The following is a 23,416-nucleotide window of genomic DNA, read 5'->3' on the forward strand; positions in this document are numbered from 1 at the left end:
GAGGCTGGGATGGGCTCCATTCATCCATCCATCCATCCATCATCTATCCATCCATCATCCATCCATCCATCCATCCTTCCATCATCCATCCATCATCCATCCATCCATCCATCCTTCCATCATCCATCCATCATCCATCCATCCATTCATCCATCCATCCATCTTCTGCCCCTTATGCCCTGCTTAGGCTTCTACCTAAGCAGGGAAACCCAGACTTCCCTCTCCCTGGCCACATTCATCAGCTCATCCAGAGGGATCCCGAGGCTTTCCCAGGCCAGCCGAGAGATGTAGTCCTTCCAGCTTGTCCTGGGTCTTCCCCGAGGCCTCTTTCCAGTGGGACGTGCCCGGAACACCTCAGCAGGGAGGCGTCCAGGAGGCATCCTAACCAGATGCCCGAGCCACCTCATCTGGCTCCTCTCGATGTGGAGGAGCAGCTGCTCTACTCTGAGCCCCTTCCGGATCACCAAGCTTCTCACCCTATCTCTAAGGGAGAGCCCGGCCACCCTGCGGAGAAAACTCATTTTGGCCACTTGTATTCACGATCTTGTTCTTTCGGTTACTACCCACAGCTCGTGACCATAGGTGAGGGTAGGAACGTAGATCGACCGGTAAATTGAGAGCTTTGCCTTTTGGCTCAGCTCCTTTTTCACCACGACAAACCGATGCAGAGTCCGCATCACTGCAGACGCCGCACCGATCCGCCTGTCGATCTACCGCTCCATCCTTCCCTCACTCGTGTACAAGACCCAGAGATATGTAAACTCCTCCACTTGGGGCAGGACCTCATTGCCGACCCAGAGAGTGCAGTCCACACTTTTCCAGCTGAGGACCTTGGTCTTGGATTTGGAGGTGCTGATTCTCATCCCAGGGTCCTCGCCTTCAGCCGCTGCCCAGCTCACACTGCACCCGACCCCTATGGCCCCTCCTGTAGGTGGTGAACCCACAGGAGCAACTTAATCTAATATTTTATTTTATTTTATTTTATTTTATTTTTTCTGTTGCAGCAGCTGCTTTTTGGTAGGCATGTAATTTCATGATCTTTTTGTTGATCATTTTCAACCTGCAGAAACAATATGATACAGACATGTAACTTCTTTAATGTGTTGCATCATTATAGATATTAGAATCTTTTAAAGGTCCTAAAAGTTTGGTATGAAATGTTGTATGTTAACACACACACACGCACACACACACACATACGTCTGCTTTACCTCCTCCATCTAGTGTTTTCCGCTCCTGGGATGTCTCTCCATCATTTATTGATGAGGTTTCTCTAATGGAGAATTGATGGCTATTGGCAGGAAATACTTCTCTCCAAAATACATCCCTCCGTAAACCACATTAACCCCCCCCCCCCCCACACACACACACACACACACACACATACACATACACATACATACAAAACTATCCATCACACAAAATTATTTTACTCTGACTTCATTTATCCTAATTTATGCTTCCTATAATTAACAGCTTCGTTTGCTTGGAACATGCTGAGAAAGGCTGGAAACTCACTGAGCTACTGCCCTGAAATTTCTTGTTTTTTGTTTCTTTGGTTTTGTGTTTGTTTGTTGTTTTGTTTGTTTGTTTGTTTTTTTTGTTTTTTTTTTAATTTTATTTCTTTTATTTGTCCTGTCCAGCACGGTGGCAGGAGAATGATGGTCTGGTTGCTGTGTTGTGTCGAAAGAAATTTGTTTTGCCAAAGGGAGCTTTATGGGTGTAAGGCTCCTCTTGATAATCAGATTTTTTTTTCTTTATTTAAATATATTGTTTTGTCTTCTTCACTTTGAAGTAAGCAGTAAGCAACCCTGTTTCCCGGGAGGCCCACAACCCACCACCCCCTGTGATGTGATCCCTCCCCACATACACACCTACATCCCGCTCATCCTAGCAAATATACACACATGCAGACACATACACACACAAACCCCAGCATCTTCCCCTATGATCCCCAGAGCCCCACTCAGCCTCCTCTTCATACCCCTACACCCCTCATGCCCCTTGGTCATACCCTGAGTCCCGGGGCAGCAACCAGACACCAGGTTGCACCAACCCACCAATGGCAGGACACCTGGGCAGGCCCAGAACCCCTAGTACTAACTGACCCCTCCACCCCCAAGAGAGGGGGCCACCCCAGGTCACCAGAGCCCAGAACTCCCACCCAACCCATCCCATAACAGTCTGCCCACCCGGCCAACGGCCAACGCCCACCAACCCAGGCTTCACCAGTGGCCGTGCCCCATCGACAGGAGGCAACCCCATCTGCAGACCTCTATAAAACATATAATTATTAAACCTCCTGTATGTTTTCAGATTACTCCCATCGCATGTATAAAACCAGAAATTATCCTCTTCATACCTGTGGAAGTAATATCTCTTTTTTTTTTAAAAAAAACAGGGAATGTGTTATGAAGTGGGAGGAGCCCCATGATAGCGCCTTGTACTGCATTCAGACAGATGGAAACCACATGATAGCCAGCGGCTCTTCGTATTACGGTGTTGTACGTCTTTGGGACAAACGGCAGCATGAATGTCTGCAGGTATGTTACATCCTGATATTAACGTGGAAGAAGCTGTGATACCTGGAGTACATAGCGACGATTTGTTGATTAACTATTTAACTATTAGCTATGTGTTTAGACAAACATTAACGAGTAAAGTAATACAGTGATTAGTTTGGAATAATTGTGTGCTGTTTGTGCTGTGCAGTTCTTCCAGCTGTGCTCTGACGCTGTGAGCAGCCCTGTTTACTGCCTGAGGTTCAGCAGCTCTCACCTGTATGCAGCCCTCGCCACCGCCCTGCACTCTCTGGACTTTAAACCGAACCCTGCTATCATCAGATGACACAAACACACTTTTCTGAACTCTGATATTAGTAAAAAAATTTATTTTCTCAGAAAATTGTGTGTTCATTTCTTTTCCATTCATTCATTTCACTTTATTAAAGACACATATAGGTTCATAAAAAAAGAATCTGTTTTCTTTTTTTTAGAGGAAAGGGTAAAACTCCAATGGTTCCACATACTACAGTAAAACCTAACTGAGCTTGCCACAGGCTCAATCAATGATAAGATGAGCTTGTTTGTAAAGTCTGCTAATCTATGCATACATCTGTATGGTATAAGATTGTGTAATCCATCATTATATGCCACTTGGAGTTTATGCATAGTGCTTTGTTTACAGCACCTCCAAAAGTAGGCAGCATACATCGGGGTACAGTACACTTTAAAAAGTGCAACCTTTTTATGTTTAACACCAGGTACATGTCACACCACGAACCCCATTCTCTCCTAAATTACTCCTCCCCTCCCACCTGAATGTGGCTATGTGTCCCACCCTTGCTTATCTTGTATAGAAGCAGCCCTCCATGAACAAAAATTATTCCTTAGTTTCTCCCTAACACTGATGTGTCATTTACAAAGGAGCCGGCTCTAAGGGTTGCTTGTTTGTGGTAAACACAAACAGATGAAAATCCATGCAAGTAGGGCAGGACTTAAGTTTGATGGGTTTATGGTCTTGTGACCAAAGGCAGGTGGGATCATACCATTATGTAAAAAATAATAGTTTAATTATGTAGAAATAAGGAAAAAAACACCAAATTCTTTATTTGATTTGAAGGCTGTGGTTCTGTGTTCAGTCTTTTATGTAAAGGTTTAATTAAAACTTTTTTTTTTTTTTTTTTTTTTTTTATTCGGACCATTTCAGTTCACAAACATCAATGCAAAATACCAAGATGTAAACACGTTTAAAGCTAAAATGATTCATTTCCATCTGTAGTCCTAAAGCAGGTAAGATTACACCATTAAAACAGGACCATGCAAGGGCAGTTGAAACAAAGGATTAGAAGCACACAATAAAATAACTTTTTGTACATAAAAATAAGGCTCAAATTTAAAAAAAAAAAAAAAAAGTTATTTTTAAACCACAGACATAACTTAAACTTAAACCTTACCCCATAGCACGGGGTCTGAAAGTTGAAATGAATAAATTAATTTAACACACACAAGAACCAACCAGTGATAATTTTATTGTTTTATAATGAACATTTGGGGGGTAACCACACGGTCACTTCAAGGTGTTTCTGTGGATTCTACGTGCTCCTGGAAAAAATATATCAGTTCATTTTCTCAGTTTCCAAACTGTTCAGAAGTGTAATTACAATGAAGGATGCTGTGATAGAGAAGCGACCTGGAGCCCCCAGATAGTTTCCATCAGCTGGTTCCTTCAGAGGACTGAAGTCCTGTTAAGTCTGGTGTCTGGTTTCCAAACTGGTTCATTATATTTAGATAAATGAATTAGTTAATAAGCAGTCTCTTCTATGACTCCCATCTTTGGCAGGAGTTTTGCTCCTGAAAGTAAACCTGTACCAAAGGGGCCATCTGGTGGGCAGAGGGTGAAACTGAAGGTTTAGTTGTTTAAAGGCTCTGATATTTCTTCATGCGTCACATGGAGATTATTGTTAATTGATGATGCTGTTTCTATTTGTGCATGGACTTTGACAGGTTCCTTCATTTTCTATTTCTGTGTTCTTCTTTGCTGTATGAAAACTTCTGTCTGTCCAGATAGAATTTGGGTTACTGACTTTTCATCATGCTTCTGATATTACAGTTTACACTAAAACAAAGTTTGAGATATACAAGTGATGTTACTTTTACAGATGTAAAAATAAAATGTAAAAATATTCTCTGATACTCTGATATTATATCATGACAAAATCTATCAGAGTGGTGGGTAAACAACATAAAATAAGTTGTCATGCGTTAGGTGTGGTCTTGGTCTTATAATTTGTCTAAACATCTAAACAGGATGATGAAGAGGACGGTTTAGATACAAGCTGTCATTGAACCAGAACATTTATTGGTCCATTCATGGTTCAGTTTCTTCTTTTGGTTGACGTTAATTATCCTGTTAGAGAACATCAGATTATAGAATAAATATTTTAACATTAAACAGTTAAATATGTGCAATCAGAAGTTTAGAGAAAGTCTAATTTAGTTTACCTGTAAAGCTTATAGTGGATTTTTGGCTCATTCTGACATCATGCAAAAAGCTGAATATCCTTAACTTAATATGAGTGGTATATGTTTGAAACAACAAAAACTGACAGGTGTGAACTGTAAAAAGCAACGAATATATGTAAATTTCTTCTACTAAGATTATGGAATTATTGAAAAGCTTAGGTAGGGTTGGAGTTTTATTCCAATACAAATGGAAGAACTATTCTTACTTCAGGTTAAATTTCATTTTCTAAACTCTGTTCATTTTCAGACCATTTTTTGAAAATATTATTGATGTGTTTATGAACCTGTGTAAGCTGCTGTGATTAAAATCGTGTATATCTGCCCCATCAGGTGAATCCCACCACATGAACAGTCCCAACCTCTGAAATAACTGAAAGATAAGAACTCCACCTGCCAACACCAACACCAACATTCCCACCAAATTACACCAGTTCTGGCTCTTACCCCCACCTGTCAGTCATTCCTTGGTCCCTGGAGCTTGGGGGACAGCAGGCCTGTCAGACCTCCAGCAGCCTGTCAAAGAAATATCCCTCCTCCTGTCACCAGGCGTAGCTCCCCCAGCCTTCAACCACAGCAAACACAAATAAAGTCAGATTGAAGAGAGAGCAGACAGGGCTGCAGAGAGGGCTCCTGCTCTGCTGATCAGTCAATGGATACCTGATTGTTACTCACAGGTTGGGCCCTTAATCCTATTGTCTCTCTGACAGGATTACTCTTTGTGTTCCCGCTCCTCCTGTGGCTGCACGCGGGAGAAAGGTCAGATTAAAGGGATTAGCATGTATCCTCCTGACTTGCCAAACTAGGATGTAAGGAACCATTGACTTTCTTGGAGGAACCTGAATGAGGAGAGGCTAAAAATGTGCCTAAAGAGAAGGTCATGAAAGACAGAAAACAAGAGCAAATTCCTCACAGGACAATGTGATTTGTTTGCTTTTGTTCCTCTCAAACTGAACTGAAAGGTTCAAAGAGCCAGCCCTGAGGACGACTGCAATCTAACGCCGATGGACTGACAGAGGAACAGCCTTTTCCATCTAAATGATTGTGTTTATGTAGATTTCCTGAAGACAGGGCCAACCTTCCTTTATTTACGAGTGTAATGGATGGGCGATCTGGTAAATGTGACCTTTAAAAAAACTAAAATGTTTAAATTAAAACTTCCTTCATTGGATGGAGAAACAACAATACAGCTGTCATCTTAACATGAGATGAAGGTCTGTAAGAGAAAAAAATAATCAAAACTGTGTTTCTATTGGTATCTAACCACTTTACTAAAATAACTTGTGTTTTTATTCCCTTAGAATGAAGCATTTATAAGTACTTGCAGTGGGTCCATTTACATGGTTTTTACAGCTGTGTGAAACTTTAAAACTGCAGTACCAGCTTTGCTCAGTAGGAGCTTAAAAGGACCATAGAAGAAGACAGTATATACACAATATTGAAGTAGTCATTGCTGCACCTTAGGCCACTGGATCTACTTGTCACTCGCTCACCTGGTCTGCTCAAGCCTTTCCTGCCTTTCCTCAGTGGTCACTTCCCTGATTGCTCACACTTGTTCCAGATCAGCCACACCTGTCTCCCTTTCAACCGTCAGTCCTTATGTACTTATATCCTTATATACCTTATATACTCCAGATCCAGTCGGACCTTAACCTACGCACATATGGACTCTCCCCTTCTCCATTCCTGGCTCCCTGGTTCCAGTCCTCCAGCTGACTCCTGCAGTGTCTGTCTCAGTAAGACTATTTCCTTGTGTTCCCGGTGATTAATAAAGAGTGGTTAACCTGCTTTTGTATAAATAAACAAAATACCTTATTTACTATGACTAATGAAAAGAAAAAATAGAGCATGAACAGGTTCCTATTCCAGAAATCAGCTCCAATCAACCGCTTTGAGTTGGTTCTTTTATATCCTGATTAAAACTGGTGCATGTGGGTTGGTGGATAAAATAAAGCCTGAGTTTTATTGGGTTCAGACAGCAGCATTGAGATGCAACACACATGGAGGAAAATGAGGATGAAGAATAAAAACATCTTTCAGAAAGGTAATGTAGATTGATCATGATTGGACATGTGTTTCTACATCTAGTAAATTAAACCCCCAACAAATGATGTTTTAATACATAGAGTATATCTCCTCTGGTAGTAAATATTAAACGTGGTTATAATATTTATTGAAGGATTAGCTTCCTGAGACCCAGCAATTCATATTTGTTCAGCAATTAAAATTTTGCTCCTTTCTCTGACACTTCGCGTTGCTTCATTACATCCTGTCGATGCTTACAGTCAACCGTGGCTTCAAGATGCTGTCAGAGGGGTGACATGAATAACTTGTCCGTTTCGGTCTTTTTGGCCATTTATGTATAATAGATAATCATGTTATTTACAATTAGCATCATTTTAATTTTTGATTTCAGCTGTTTACAGTGTGTTTGTTTTTTTATTAGATCCCCATAGCTGCTGTCGTTTCCTGGGGTCTCCACAAAATCATTAATACAGCCAATACTTAAAATACATAACATACAGCACACAACCACACAAACATCACACACAAACACACCTGCTCAAAGTACAAAACAAACCACTATAACACAGAAAGCCAACAATGGCATAACTACATTTCCTTTGCAAACTAAGGAATTACATGATCTCACCACGCTCAAAACAATGTAAAATAAAAGTCAAAAATTCACTTCTAAAGAGACGATATTATTCCTGCTGAGTAAACAGCAGTAATTTCTATCTCTTTTTAAAGCTCACCATGGCATTTTCTAAGACCAAAAAGTCTGGTAAGCATTCCATGCCACCATTGCTCTGTAATCCATTGTCTTCTGTTTTAAGTTCTACATATAGGCCCTGCTCACGTTGCCTCGTTAAATGAGTGTGTGTGTGCCTCAGAAGAATAATAATCTTCTGTGCAACACTTATGGTGTTTTGGTCATAACTACTTTTTTATTAAACATATCAGCGATAATTTTAAACTACATTCTACACTCAACCAGGATACTGATTCATAACGCTGACACTGGTCTGGTAAGGACACAGAACATGCCGAGCAGCTTTCTTCTGTGTTGAGTGTAAACCTTTACAAGAAGAAGAAAAAAACTATAGTAATAGACAACTACGATGATGATGATGATGATGAAAAAAAGGGCAATGACAATAAAGAAACAAAGTCAAATGAGAAGAATAAGATGAAGAAGAAAATATAAGTAGATAAACGAAGAGCAGAAAGAGATTACTATTTATTTCTGAGAGACATTCCGGGCTGCACCCCAGACCAGAAAGTGCCAGTAAGGTGCTAATGCGCCAGTTACCGACCTCCACTAAACCCTAGAAGAAGAAGAAGACGAAGAAGAAGAAGAAGAAGAAGGAAGAGCTACAACAACTACTACTACTTTACGGTTAGAGTTGGTTGTCAGTAGATTGGATCAGCTGGCAGGCCGTTCCGCTAACGCAGACTCGAGCGTTCTTCCAGCTGATCCAGTTTAACAGTCTACACCAGCCTAACGCGCGTGCTCGACATATTTCGGCAAGTATTTCGGTATTTTAACGTTATTAACACAGTAAGTCGGGATGTTATGTATGGCGAATGTTAATAATGGCTGTGTTTAAATTGCTGCAGTAGAGGGATTTAATAAATTGGCGGCTGGTTAAATCTCGTGTTATTTATCCGTAGTTTGTTGTTTAACGCGAATAAACAGCTTTTGAGGTTCTAATCGAGGGGACTGGTTTCAGGTCGTAGGTCGGAACAATAAACAACAGAATAACGGTTCTGTCTGAGGACAATAGCTGGTAAATAGTGAGGTTACGGGACCCTATCAGACCGAACCTGAGACCAGATAAGTTTCTGGTCTTATGAGGAAGTGAACATATAGCAGACATTTCCGCTGACAAACCACAGAAGAAGAAGGTTTCTGAACTGCTCCTTCTTGTTGGAGGGTTGTTTGGTAGCTACCAATGTGATGTTGCTACAAACCTGTGTAGTCTTACTCAGACATGGAACTGATTGACGATCTAACCTGTGACGGTTTTCCTCACAGAAGCCTGTTAACGGTTAAACATGAGCACTTCGTGGAGTGACCGTCTGCAGAAATATGCTGACCTTCCAGCCACGATGGACGGGACAGCCATGAAGAAGTACCGACGTGAGGCTCACCACAGGTACGCACGAACCACAGGTGTGAAACTCCTCTTCCTAACAAGGAGGAGATGGATTCTGTTGGACACCATGTCTCCTGCCTCCCCACCTGCGCCTCCTCCTTACTCTCTACCTGCCTCTCTACCTGCACCTCCTCCTTCCTCTCCACCTTACTCTCTACCTGCCTCCCCACCTGTGCCTCCTCCTTCCTCTCCACCTTACTCTCTACCTGCCTCCCCACCTGTGCCTCCTCCTTCCTCTCCACCTTACTCTCTACCTGCCTCCCCACCTGCGCCTCCTCCTTCATCTCCACCTTACTCTCTACCTGTCTCCCCACCTGCACCTCCTCCTTCCTCTCCACCTTACTCTCTACCTGCCTCCCCACCTGCGCCTCCTCCTTCATCTCCACCTTACTCTCTACCTGTCTCCCCACCTGTGCCTCCTCCATCCTCTCCACCTCACTCTCTACCTGCCTCTCTACCTGCACCTCCTCCTTCCTCTCCACCTTACTCTCTACCTGCCTCCCCACCTGCGCCTCCTCCTTCATCTCCACCTTACTCTCTACCTGTCTCCCCACCTGCACCTCCTCCTTCCTCTCCACCTTACTCTCTACCTGCCTCCCCACCTGCGCCTCCTCCTTCATCTCCACCTTACTCTCTACCTGTCTCCCCACCTGTGCCTCCTCCTTCCTCTCCACCTTACTCTCTACCTGCCTCCCCACCTGCGCCTCCTCCTTCATCTCCACCTTACTCTCTACCTGTCTCCCCACCTGTGCCTCCTCCTTCCTCTCCACCTTACTCTCTACCTGCCTCCCCACCTGCGACTCCTCCTTCCTCTTCACCTGGAGCTTATGTCCAGGAATAGAGCCCCAGGATGAAATGGTTTTCTACAAAACTGCTTCAGAAATCATACAACGCTATCAGAAAATCAAGAAAGATAGCAAATAAAATTCAAACACAGACTCTGCTAGTATTACCTAACCAATAAAACCAGGAAAGGAGCCGACACCGCCAACCAACCAGTCACTGTATAATAATATCATTAATATAGAACCGTATGACTTCCATGAAGCAGTAAACATCGCTGTAAAACCTGGGAGATGGTGGAATTTGCTCATATGTGGGTGTGATCTGTTACTTTCCAACAGTTGAAGAGTTTTTCATGTTTCCTGGACCAAATGAAGAAAAAAATCTGGACGAGATAGTTTTCAGAAACGCTGAAAACTAGGAAATCCAACACAGCTGTAGAAAACATGAAGAAGCTGCATGGGTTAGTGGTGAAGCATCAGGATGAGAAAATACTGCTGATAAACCAGGATGAGGAACCAGAGCAGCCTCCATCAGTCTCACTCTGAGTGATGGAGCCGCACCTGGAGAAGGTCCTGGAGACTATATTATGCATTGTCACTTAATCTGCTAATAGCAGAGACTGATGTGCATTAATGAATTATTAATAAATAAACTGGATTTTTTGGCTGGTTGAGCAGTTGGCTCATACAGAGGCTACAGCTCCTCGATGCGTTTGACCCAGGTTCAGATCCAAACCTCAGACTGTCCAGTACAATTTTGCCTGTAGAGTCAAACAAACAAAATTAGAATACATAAATACAATATTTAGGTTATTTTATGTTGAATTGTTTAAATTTTGTACATCAACCATACGATTAGACACATTACCAGGGAAAAATGGATAACAGAATTTGGGGGGGGGAAGGCATATGGAACAAATTTTGGTATTTTAGGACCTATTAATAAATATAAACCTCAAAATAATGTGTAACACCCATCCATCCATCCATCTATCCATTTTCTGCTTATCCGGAGTCGGGTCACGGGGGCAGCTGCTTAAGCAGGGAAACCCAGACTTCCCTCTCCCCGGCCACATTCACCTTGCTCATCCGGAGGGATCCCGAGGCGTTCCCAGGCCAGCTGAGAGATGTAGTCCATCCAGCGTGTCCTGGGTCTTCCCCGGGGCCTCTTTCCGGTGGGACGTGCCCAGAACACCTCACCAGGTGCCCGAGCCACCTCATCTGGCTCCTCTCGATGTGGAGGAGCAGCGGCTCTACTCTGAGCCACTCCCGGATCACAGAGGTGCTGGTTCTCATCCCAGCCGCTTCACACTCGGCTGCGAATCGCTCCAGTGAGAGCTGAAGATCACGTGCTGATGAAGCCAACAGAACCACATCATCCGCAAAGAGCAGAGACCCAATCCTGAGGCCACCGAACCAGATCCCCTCAACACCTCAACTGCACCTAGAAATTCTGTCCATAAAAGTTATGAACAGAATCGGTGACAGAGGACAGCCTTGGTGGAGTCCAACCCGCACCGGAAACGATTCTGATTCACTGCCAGCAATGCGGACCAAGCTCTGACACCGGTCATACAGGGACCGGACAGCTCGTACAAGCGAGTCTGGCACTCCATACTCCCGGAGTACCCCCCACAGGAGTCCCTGGGGGAAACGGTTGACACGGTTCACAAAGAACAAGTAGACTGGCTGAGCGAACTCCCATGCCCCCCCCAAGACCCTGAAGAGGGTGTAGAGCTGGTCCACTGTTCCACGACCTGGACGGAAACCACACTGCTCCTCCTCAATCCGAGGTTCGACTATCCGACGGACCCTCCTCTCCAGCTCCCCTGAATAGACCTTATTCAGGGAGGCTGAGGAGTGTGATCCCCCTGTAGTTGGAACACACCCTCCGGTCCCCCTTTTTGAAGAGGGCGACCACCACCCCAGTCTGCCAGTCCAGGGGGACTGTCCCCGATGTCCACACAAAGCTGCAGAGGCGTGTCAGCCAACACAGCCCTACTTCCAGGCCTGGCTCCAGAGGGGGGGCCCCAGTGGGTCAATGATTTGTCGTCATCATAGGGGTTCTTTTGATCTGCTCTTCCTCTGGTCTCTCCCCTAGACACCTGTTTGCCATGGGTGACACTACCAGGGGCATAAAGCCCCCGGACAACATAGCCGCTAGGATCTTCAGGACATGCAAACTCTGCCACCATGGTAAGGTGGCGGCTCAGGGAGAAGATGTGTAAAACCCTCACCAGAAAAACAACAAAATGACTCGTCTCACAACACATCCTGACCAAATAGGTTTTATTAAGGGTAAACACTTCACACGTAGACCACTTAATCCTATAGATTATTCTACCACAGACAATCTGGAAACCACTGTCATCTCTCTACATGCAGAAACAAAACTATTCAGAATGAGGTTCAGCAGTGTGCGTGGCCTCCACGTGCCTGCATGCAGTTCCTACAACATCTGGGCTCCTGATGAGGCCACAGATGTTCTCTTGAGGGAACTCCTCCCATACCTGGATGAGACCTGGACAGTCTGTGGTGGATGGAGTGAGACATGATGTCCCAGAGGTGCTGGGTTAGATTCAGGTCTGGTGAACGGGCGGGTCAGTCCATAACATCGATGCCTTCATCGTGCAGGAACTGCTGACTCACTGCAGCCACATGAGGCCGAGCCTTGTCCTGCATCAAAAGGGAACATGGCAACATGCAAACGTGGCCAGAAAGGATGAAGACATGAAAATGATCTGTGGCCTCCACCTGCAGGACCGTTCCTTTACAGGGGGTGTCTTGCTAATTGCCTCATTTCCACCTGTTGTCTGTTATGTTTGTACAACAGCAGGTGAAACTGTATTTTTTCCTAACTGGGCAGATTTATATTCCAGAAGTGGGACTTTGACTTACGTGCTAATGATTGTGTTCCCTTTATTTATTCTGATAATATATGACTTTTTCTCCAGAGCTCACGTCTCTCTCTCGGGGTGTGTTGAGAGACCTCTTGGGACATTTAGATGTTTTACTGTTGCAACACACCCCAGATTAACTCTCTCAGTTAATTGCAATAAAACCTAACAAACTTCTGATTACTCTAATAACTGGTCTAAGACCACTGATCTTCCCATTACCTGTAATTTCCAGAATATACTACCATTTTTACACTACAGTTAGGAGATATTAGATATTTAGGTATAAACATTTTCCACAGTCTTTCAGAACTAACAAAGATAAATTGTTTTAAAAGCAGGGGCAGATCTCACATGTTGAAAGGCCTTAACTATATCACTCATGGAGGGAGTTTCCACCATAACAATGATGGCTCTATTCGTTTTCAGTGGGACGTCACACCATCCTCCACCTCTAAATTTCTTTGGAAAAACAAATGTATTAGTTTAAAAGCTTTACAGATAAAGACGGTGGTTCTTTAGACCTTTTTTATCATTTCCTAGCCATTGTCAGTGTATTAGTGCATCATATAATACAAGTAAATGAAAATTAAACTAAATGAAAAATATTTTATTAGTGATTGTACTATTAGAGTTGTGCTTTTAAATGAACTAAGTAAAGAACAGGTGGAGAGGTCATTGATATTTTACACACGTTTTTTTTACCTTCAGCCTTCTATTCTCATCATTTAGCAGACGCGTTTCATGTTAAAAAAAAGGGCTGTAGAGACAAATCATTACATACGCTGATACGCACAGATAAAATCAAACTATGGAAGCTCCAGATGACCCGGCTTCTTACCAACTCTTTATGAAAACGGGAGGTGTCTGAAGCTTGAAAAGAAATTCCTTGTGCATCAGGAAACTGATCTGTGCATAAATATAAATAAAATTTGATTAAATATGGTTTAGTCTGTGTATATCAGGTGATTGGTGTATTTAAGCCTTGTCTATGAACCTTTTTTAAATGAAATGAGGCAGAAAATTTTAAAGTATTAATGATTATGCCATTTGTAATTTGTGTGTGTGTAAATTTATTTGGTAATTGTGTGCACATTTGAACACACTTTTACAAGAACCGCATGTAAAAAATGTTTACATGGTTTACAAATAATGTGTTACACTGGTGCAGGGACACATCTTCAGACTCGAAGCTGTTCAAGCCTTCTAGCATTAATCTCCATGTTTCACCGCTCAGATGAACTAATCTGGCCTGTGTGCAGATATAAGTTTTAGAAACACATGAAACCTATGGAACGTATTTATTTCCGTTGGAAAGGTGCTTATATTAATATATTAATGCTTTTTAAAAATGACTGATCAGTCTCAGTTTCTCTCTTTCATGAGAAGTGGTCAGTTTCATTCTGGTAGAAAACATGTTGGTAGCATTTATTTAAATAGACATTTTTGAGTCTGTTGGTTTTCTCCATTCTGTTTATATTCTATTTTACAGTGAAGAATATTACCAGCAGGGGACAGTTATCATTGGTTTGTTAGGATAGTACTTATTGAGCTGGGACTGAAATTGTAATCTCATTGAATCGCTTTTTAATAATACGGACAGCCAAAACTATTTTATTTCAATCTTTACTGGTAGATGGAGCGTCTCACTCAATCATCATTGCACGCTAGGATGCGCTGCATGGTGGCAGCCGGCTGTAGCAGCCGTTTCATTTCATCACTGTTGTTGGAATTGAACTGATTAGTAATGATCAGCTGACCGATATGCTGTATGAATGTGGGTTCAGTGATAATACTACATGTATTTTCTATCACAAAGCTTTCCAAGGAATCTGGCTCAAAAACATCCTGCAATGAGGTATGCAATCCTTCTGTTGCTGAAACAACTTCAACAACTGACTGAACAAGCTTTTTCTTTTAGTGTCAGTGATGTGGATCCATTACCTTTTTTTAATAGGACTCCATCTGTAATGTACCACTGGCAAGTGATTTCTTGGTGTTCTTTCTTTTTTCTTGTTCTTGTACCATCCCAAATCCAAGTCATTCAAAATGTAATTTCACTCACCATCTAAATCCCGTCTAAACAAAGTCCAAAAACTGTACATGTTTGGAGATATAAACTGAATGCAAAGAGGAAAAAAACTGTGGAAGATGAAATTCGGCTTGGTGTTCAGAACAGCATGTTTTAGTGTGATATTTATATTTTAGTTCAACCCCAGTTCCAACAAAGTCAGGTTTGTGTGTTACATGTAAATAAAAACAGAATTCACTGATTTCCAAATAACACCAACTAACACCAAAGTAGTTCCAGGGTGACGTTTGGCACGGTGTAAAAAGTAGTTCCAGGGTGACGTTTGGCACGGTGTAAAAAGTAGTTCCAGGGTGACGTTTGGCACGGTGTAAAAAGTAGTTCCAGGGTGACGTTTGGCACGGTGTAAAAAGTTCCAGGGTGACTTTCGGCACGGTGTAAAAAGTAGTTCCAGGGTGACGTTTGGCACGGTGTAAAAAGTAGTTCCAGGGTGACGTTCGGCACGGTGTAAAAAGTAGTTCCAGGGTGACTTTCGGCACGGTGTAAAAAGTAGTTCCAGGGTGACTTTCGGCACGGTGTAAAAAGTAGTTCCAGGGTGACGTTTGGCACGGTGTAAAAAGCAGTTCCAGGGTGACTTTCGGCACGGTGTAAAAAGTAGTTCCAGGGTGACGTTTGGCACGGTGTAAAAAGTAGTTCCAGGGTGACTTTCGGCACGGTGTAAAAAGTAGTTCCAGGGTGACGTTTGGCACAGTGTAAAAAGTAGTTCCAGGGTGATGTTTGGCACGGTGTAAAAAGTAGTTCCAGGGTGACGTTTGGCACGGTGTAAAAAGTAGTTCCAGGGTGATGTTTGGCACGGTGTAAAAAGTAGTTCCAGGGTGACTTTCGGCACGGTGTAAAAAGTAGTTCCAGGGTGACGTTTGGCACGGTGTAAAAAGTAGTTCCAGGGTGACGTTCGGCATGGTGTAAAAAGTAGTTCCGGGGTGACGTTTGGCATGGTGTAAAAAGTAGTTCCGGGGTGACGTTCGGCATGTTGTAAAAAGTAGTTCCGGGGTGACTTTCAGCACGGTGTAAAAAGTAGTTCCAGGGTGACTTTCGGCACGGTGTAAAAAGTAGTTCCAGGGTGATGTTTGGCACGGTGTAAAAAGTAGTTCCAGGGTGACTTTCGGCACGGTGTAAAAAGTAGTTCCAGGGTGACGTTTGGCACGGTGTAAAAAGTAGTTCCAGGGTGACGTTCGGCATGGTGTAAAAAGTAGTTCCGGGGTGACGTTTGGCATGGTGTAAAAAGTAGTTCCGGGGTGACGTTCGGCATGTTGTAAAAAGTAGTTCCGGGGTGACTTTCAGCACGGTGTAAAAAGTAATTCCAGGGCGATGTACGGCCAGGCCAGTTCAGCAGCCGGACTCTTCTCCTGTGAAGCTGCTGTGATGGATGCAGGATGTGGTTCAGCATCGTCTTGCTGAAACCTGCAAGGTCTTCCCTGAAAGAGACGTTGTCTGGATGGGAGCAGATGTTGCTCTAAAACCTCCATGTACTCTTCAGCAGTGATGGAGCTTCACAGATGTGGAAGCTGCCCACGCCATAGGCACTAATGCAGCCCCATCCCATCAGAGATGCAGCTTTTCACCTGTCCACTGATAACAAGCTGGATGCTCCCTCTCCTCTTTAGTCTGCAGGACACGCCGTCCATGCTTTCCACAAACTAGTTCACATCTTCATCCAGGTTTCCACTTTGCCTCAGACCATTTTAAATGAGCTTTGGTCCAGAGAAGACGGAAGAAGCTGGTTCTGGATCCTGTTCACATCTGGCTTCTTCTCTGCATGATGGAGCTTTAACCTGCATTTGTGGGTTTCAGGGTGAACTGTGTTCACAGACAGTGGTTTCTGGAAGTCTTCCTGAGTCCATGCAGTGGTTTCCAGTAGAGAATCATGTCTGCTTTTACTGCAGATCCCATGCCACAGAGATTCCTCTAGTTTGTCTCAGATTGGTGAAGCTCTGTCCATCTTTCCATTTGAGAGACTCTGCCTCTCTGAAATGCTCCTTTTATACCCAGTCATTTTACTGACCTGTTGCCAAGTAACCTGGTTAGTTGTTCAATGCTCCTCCAGGTGTTTCTGGTTTGTACCAGGTACTTTTCCAGCCTTTTGTTGCTCCTGTTCCAGCTTTTAATGTTTTTCCATCAGATTCACTATCAGCTCATATTTTCATCTCATGGTGAAATGTCTCCGTTTCATCACCTGATATGTTTATCTTCTTTAGAGATTAATATTGGTTGGTGAAATTTGGAAACCATTGAATTCTGTTTTTATTTACATTTTACACAGAGAGCTGACTATGTTGGAACTGGTGATGTACGTTTGTTGATTGCAAATCAAAATATGTTTTTTGTTGGTTTTGAGACGACAAAAGACAAAGTAAAAGCAAATGAACAAAAATATGTATTTAGTATTATGTGTGTGTGTGTGTGTGTGTGTGTATATATATATATATATATATATATATATACACACACACACACAAATGTCTCTCATGAGACATGATGATGAGAGAATCCATTGTTCTGGTTTATCTCTATCACAAATGATTAAGCCTTCAGTGTGATGGATACTGCAGGGAAATTTTCAGATCTACTCTCTGTGACTGTTATGATGTGAACAGCTTAGATCAGGGAGCACCAACTCTTGGGCCATGGTCCTGAAGGTTTTAGATATTTTCCTGTTGCCACACACCCCAGATAGTAAAAAATGTTTGGCCCAAATTTGGCCTTGACGTACAGCGTTTACTAAATGTGAGTGTGGCGGTGAAGACTCAAAGGACCACCATGTGGTCCACAAGGAAATTAGCATAAGGAAAGCTTCCCATATTAGGACCACATGTAGCTCATCAAATACTCGCAGTAATCCGCATCCAGGCCAGCAACTGATGTCTGGACCACATGTGGCCCACATAACAAGCGTACTGAGCTATAAGTTGTAAAAGTTGTCTGTGTTCGGCCCAGATATGTCCACTATCTGGAACCTGATTCTGTTAAATTCAACTCAGCTTTATTTGTATAATGCTAATTCACAACAAAGTCATGTCGTTATTAATGAGGCTTGATTAGGTTTGTTCAGAAGTCAACAAAAAGCAGAGAACCATTTCAATGCTTGCTGAGGTAAACATCTAAAACCTACAGGACACTAGCCCAGGAGGTTCAGAGTTACTGAGCCTCTACATAATGAGCTCATGTTAAGAGGACAAATGAAAGTCAGCAGAACTGCATGTGTTTTGGTGTTGTGTTACATGTTATTCAAGGACTTCTTCACAACCTACTGCCCTGTAGTTTTCCTTATTTATTCCCAGAATAAAAAAAAAGCAGATTGATTTCCTGAGTCTTCACAGCGAGCGCAGTGTGTCGGAGGAAACGATGGAACTGATGCATCTTTTCTTTTTCAGAGTGTTTGTCAACCGAAGCTTGGCCATGGAGAAAATCAAGTGTTTTGGCTTTGATATGGATTACACTTTGGCAGGTAGGTGTAGTCTTTTAACAAAGTTTTGATGATCTGATTCCAGACAGAAATACCAAATCCTGTCTGGATTTATACCACTAATTTCTCACCCATGGCAACTGATGCTGGTCAAACACAGACCACAGATTCAGATCTGAAGGTTCAGGGATGTTTGCCTTTTAAAGCATTTTTGATAAAGACTGAAATGTTCTGGAATTTAACAGGAAAAAAAGCTGTTTTATTGGAGCGTTAAGTGTTAATGATGTTAAAACGTTCCCATCTCCTCTTCGGTTTAGTGTATAAATCTCCTGAGTATGAGTCTCTGGGCTTCCACTTGACTGTAGAGCGCCTGGTGTCCATTGGATATCCACAAGAGCTGCTGAACTTTGTCTATGACCCCTCCTTTCCCACCAGGTATGTTCACAAGTCCTGTTTTTTCTAATAAACATATTTAGTCATTCTTCATTTGTCTGTCCTTCTCAGAGGTCTGGTGTTTGACACCACATATGGAAACCTCCTCAAAGTGGACACCTATGGGAACATCCTCGTCTGTGTGCACGGGTTCAACTTCTTGAGAGGGTGAGGTCTAAAGTCTGATTTCTTTCCCCTTTTAGTTGTGTTCTTTTAAAGTACTATGAAGCCAGACTGGGATTTTCAGACCACGTCAGCAATACGATTAAGCTGATGATAAAAAATATTTTATCCATGTAATCAGAACTTCTGCTGCAGATATTTCAGCAGGTTGCTTTTGTTTTGTTTTTTGCTTGCATTGCTGTTAGAAATAAGGTGGAAGATCAGAAAAGGCAGTGAAAATCTGTACTGTACACACCAATCCAACAATCTAACAGGAAGTTAAGTCAGAAACTTCCAGTTTTCAGTTTTCGGGAGGTGAACATGTCCAGCTGTGGTCTTCAAGGGCTGCAGTCCTGAAGGTTTTAGATGTTTCCTGCTCATAGGTGGGCTGCTGCAGGAAACATCCAAAACCTGCAGGACAGCGTCCCTCTGGGACCGACGCTCCCAAGGTAACCGAACGCTGGTGTAACCTGCTCCATCTCACAACACAGGTCTGACGCTGCAACCCTAGTCACACCCATTTCCTGGAGAAACAACCCAAGAACTATTTTTCAGTGTGATCGGACTGGAAAATATCGAAAAGCTGCAACATTGTCATTGAGACATGAAATGATTTGTGGCTCTTTGGTTAACTGAAAGCAGCTTGTCTGATGAGGCTCTGGGTGTCCTGGCTGTACTTTTTCATCTCTTCCCTTCATCTCTGTTCAGATCGGACATAAGAGAGTCGTACCCCAACAAGTTCATCCAGCGTGGAGACACAGAGCGTTTTTACATCCTCAACACACTCTTCAACCTTCCTGGTAAGTTCGTTCATTCGTCCGTCCTTCCTTCCTTCCTTCCTTCCTTCCTTCCTTCCTTCCTTCCATGTTGGTGTTTCTAACCAGTTAAAAGTTCATTTAAAAGAAGAGCTGTTTCTCTGATATTCCATTTTCTCTGTCTGTTTTAATTCGGGAAGCATCTGTATCCAGTTAGTTTTAGTCTTACTCTCTTTCGGTGGTGGATTCTCATCATATGTGGCTGTCTGATGAGAGCTTCACTTCCTTTTCCTCCTACAGAGACCTACCTCTTGGCTTGTTTGGTGGACTTCTTCAGCAGCTGCTCCAGATATTCCAGGTAATTTTTACATCATTAAACTGGACTGATTTTCTTTTTCTTTTCATATCTTTCTTGCTTCTTTTAATAGCTTTATCATCTTTTTATTTTAGATTTTTTTCACATTTAAAATAAAGGTTCCACAATAAGCAGTTTTAAAGAATCTGTGTGGCCTGTATAATGTTACTGGTCTAAGTAATGTTTTTAACCCTGAATGGGTCTAAGGTGGGTCAAAATGCCAAAAAGCCCAGCGAGACGGCCCTTAATGCCCTCCCTTTAATCAGGTGATTGGAAGCTAACATCAGTCTCACCATTCGTGTCAACTTAGAAACTCTGTGTTAAAATGGCTGAAACTTTTCCTGTAGTTGTGAAGCTGGCTTCAAAGATGGAGACCTTTTTATGTCCTATAAGAGCATGTTCCAGGACGTCCGAGACGCAGTGGACTGGGTTCACTTCAAGGTAAAGCAGTTAACTTTCCACAGTAAATCTGATCAGTCTGCACTCACTGGTTGTTTTACTTCACAGGGTTCTTTAAAAGATAAGACGGTTGAAAACCTGGAGAAGTATGTGGTGAAAGATGTAAGTGGAGCTGCACATTAACAATAAACCTATCTTTACAGTGTCGCGACATAATCTGGTATTTTTAAAATAAAGTAGTTCTGTGCTTCATTAGTCCACCTTTGTTGTGCTTTTCTGTTTCTTCACCAAGCCGAAGCTTCCTCTGCTCCTCAGTCGCATGAATGAAGTTGCCAAAGTGTTTCTGGTCACCAACAGTGATTACAAATACACAGAGGTCAGAACAAAGCTTTTCAACCATCCTTAAAGTTAGAACAACAGCAGCAATACTAATAATAATAGATTTGTTATCATTGTTATCACACTTTGCCACTCCATCGTTTTCCATTTGTTAGGGTTCAGATCCAGACAAACCCTCTAATATGAACCTGTTTCTGGTTCTGTGATCAACATGAGTTTTCTAGGAGGTTTTTCTTCTGTGCAGCAGAATTTGCCATCACTGATTGGACAGCAGGTGTGTTCTCGTACTTCTCATCAGCTATGGTGGAAACTATGGCAGGGTCACCTGCTTGGTTTTATGTGCTCTGAGCTTTATAAAAAGGATGTTCAGAATCAGGTATGCACATGGTGAGACAGACGAACAAGATGGGAACAAAAACGTTTTGCCTCCATCTTTCATTACGTCCACTCAGGGATAAAGACCATTCACAGCAGAAACTCGTCGGCTTCAGCTATGAAGAAGCTTTTCTCCACCATCTTCCACCTCCCAGGATTCACTTTCACTTTTTTTTTTTTAGAATATTTTTTTTCTATTTGAAATTGGCAACAGTGACCACAAGGCAAAAAAGCCAGGCTGCCAGACCACCATAGAAATGAAAAATGTTAAACACAATTCCTTATAGGTTCGAGAAAGTCAGAGTTGCATATGAATAACCTTGATTAACCCCCTGATTCCTCTCCACTAGAGGCCCTGTTGATTCAGACCACAGCACAGGTCAGATAATCTTGTGATGTCCTAAAAAGGGCCTCCAAACCTAATCCAAAAGGGTAAAGGAGGCTGGTTCTGTGCTGGAGATAACTGGAGCCGCTGGAGCTGGAGGTCCAGAGAAGACTATCGTCGACAGTGGACGATTCTTCACATCCACTACAACAGAATGTGTTCGGTGTGAGGCTTCGTACTGGAGATCATTGCTGCCAGCATCCAGCACCCTGCAGAACAAAGCTGACCTTCTTCACATCAATTATTACTGTTTCTATCTAAAAACACAAAAATAAAAATGAAAACCCTACTACAAGTTACAGTTTCCCTCTGAGATTAATAAAGTATTTTTCATTTAGTTTAACTTTATATACGTGTGTGTGTGTGTGTGTGTGTGTGTGTGTGTATAATATGTATTTATGGGAATATGTTTTCTTGTCTTTTTCCAGAAAATTATGACATACCTGTTTGACTTTCCTCATGGTCCAAAGGTAAGACTTCAACAACGAGCTTGAGTAGTTCAGTGTTTGTTGTCTCAGAGGACATGCAGTTGGATGAATGTGTCAGATTCAAAATGAGACTTCATTAAAGGATATACTGAAATCCTCACTGTAGTTATATATTAATCTGTGTGTGCCCTGGCAGCCAGGCACACCCCACCAGCCCTGGCAGTCCTACTTCGACCTTATCCTGGTGGATGCTCGGAAGCCGGTATTTTTCGGTGAGGGTACGGTGCTGCGACAAGTCGACATTGTAAGTGTCCACATGTATTTCTCCCCTCCATCCACTGTTTCCCAAGCTATTTAAGTTAAGTAAAGGAATGTTGTTTTGACAGAGAAAATTCCAAGTTTTTCATGATTCTGAATAGGACTGGGTTAAAAAAATTGATTTATCAATTTTAATCGATTCAAATGAAAGAAATCCAATATCAGTTCATAGAACTGGGAGATCAATTGTTTTAAATGTCTTCATTCCCGGTAACGTGACCCTACTCTTACGTGACTTACCGAGGCTCGGTGAGATCTTAGCATGTATACCAGGGATCACCAACTCCGGACCTCTTGAGCCAGTGTCCTGCAGGTTTTCACTGCATCCGTGCTGCAACACACCTGGTTCAAATGAAATAGTCAATAGTCAAGGTCTACACCAGCCTCTTAACGACCCATTATTTGAGTCAGGTGTGCTGCAGTATGAAGATATTGAAAACCTGCAGGACACTGGCTCAAGAGGTCCGGAGTTGGTGATCCCTGATGTATACACACAACTGGATTCCTGTGTTTCTTCCGTCCAATCAGCTTCTCTTGCCGAGCTGATGTCACATTAGCATCTAACGCTATGATCGCGGCCCTCATATTAGCAGTTAATGCCAGCGGGCGCTGTCACGTTCAACAACAGAAGTGATATCATCACGCGCATATTTTAAAATAAATCTGATAGTCATTTAAAGTCACATTTCCTCTAGAACAGGTTTACAGTTTGTCCTTTTATCAAACAGTAAAGAGTCTGATGCTATTTGTCTGGTTTCCATGACGACATGTCATAGCTGCTCTCTGTATCCACGGCAGTGAGCACACACACACGTGTGTGTTCGCACACGGGTTTCCGTCGGAGGACAGAGTGCACGTGTCAGAAAAAATCTGACAAATTTATGAGAGCTTTCTAGATTCCTTCAGCCGGTGGAGATGGAAGCATCTCGCTCCAGATGAGGAGGAGCAGATGGATTCCTCCTGCTCCGATGTTACGCCCATAGCATCACGGTCGTCATGGCAACGCACACAGCTGAACAAGCTGAATCTACATCATTGAAGAAATTTCTAAGTCGCATTACAGGTTTACATGTATTTAGTATTCTTTTTAGGGTTTTTTTTTTGTTTTGT

The 23,416-nt window shown here is 42.7% G+C and overlaps 2 protein-coding genes across 6 annotated transcripts in view; both read left to right on the forward strand.

The window, feature by feature from the left end:
* Positions 1-2,898, forward strand: part of fbxw4 (F-box and WD repeat domain containing 4) — a 72,998-nt gene extending 70,100 nt beyond the window's left edge. For both annotated transcript variants that reach the window (XM_042009670.1, XM_042009671.1), the window contains 2 exons: positions 2,402-2,543; positions 2,713-2,898. In XM_042009670.1, coding sequence (XP_041865604.1) covers positions 2,402-2,543; positions 2,713-2,847 — 277 coding nt within the window. In that variant the 3' untranslated portion in view covers positions 2,848-2,898. The remainder of the gene's footprint in view (positions 1-2,401; positions 2,544-2,712) is intronic.
* A 5,464-nt stretch (positions 2,899-8,362) lies between these two features.
* nt5c2a (5'-nucleotidase, cytosolic IIa) overlaps positions 8,363-23,416 on the forward strand; it is a 33,693-nt gene continuing 18,639 nt past the window's right edge. Inside the window, exons 1-13 of one of the 4 annotated variants that reach the window (XM_042009663.1) lie at positions 8,365-8,586; positions 9,064-9,184; positions 14,686-14,724; positions 18,327-18,400; positions 18,676-18,793; positions 18,863-18,958; positions 19,661-19,752; positions 20,008-20,065; positions 20,410-20,503; positions 20,570-20,623; positions 20,754-20,837; positions 21,989-22,030; positions 22,185-22,292. In XM_042009663.1, coding sequence (XP_041865597.1) covers positions 9,084-9,184; positions 14,686-14,724; positions 18,327-18,400; positions 18,676-18,793; positions 18,863-18,958; positions 19,661-19,752; positions 20,008-20,065; positions 20,410-20,503; positions 20,570-20,623; positions 20,754-20,837; positions 21,989-22,030; positions 22,185-22,292 — 960 coding nt within the window. In that variant the 5' untranslated portion in view covers positions 8,365-8,586; positions 9,064-9,083. Of the gene's footprint in view, positions 8,587-9,063; positions 9,185-14,685; positions 14,725-18,326; positions 18,401-18,675; positions 18,794-18,862; positions 18,959-19,660; positions 19,753-20,007; positions 20,066-20,409; positions 20,504-20,569; positions 20,624-20,753; positions 20,838-21,988; positions 22,031-22,184; positions 22,293-23,416 lie in introns of all 4 variants that reach the window. The other 3 variants (XM_042009662.1, XM_042009664.1, XM_042009665.1) reach the window with 3 other exon arrangements.

Source organism: Melanotaenia boesemani, chromosome 16, assembly GCF_017639745.1.
Source record: "Melanotaenia boesemani isolate fMelBoe1 chromosome 16, fMelBoe1.pri, whole genome shotgun sequence".
Classification (NCBI taxonomy): Eukaryota; Metazoa; Chordata; class Actinopteri; order Atheriniformes; family Melanotaeniidae; genus Melanotaenia; species Melanotaenia boesemani.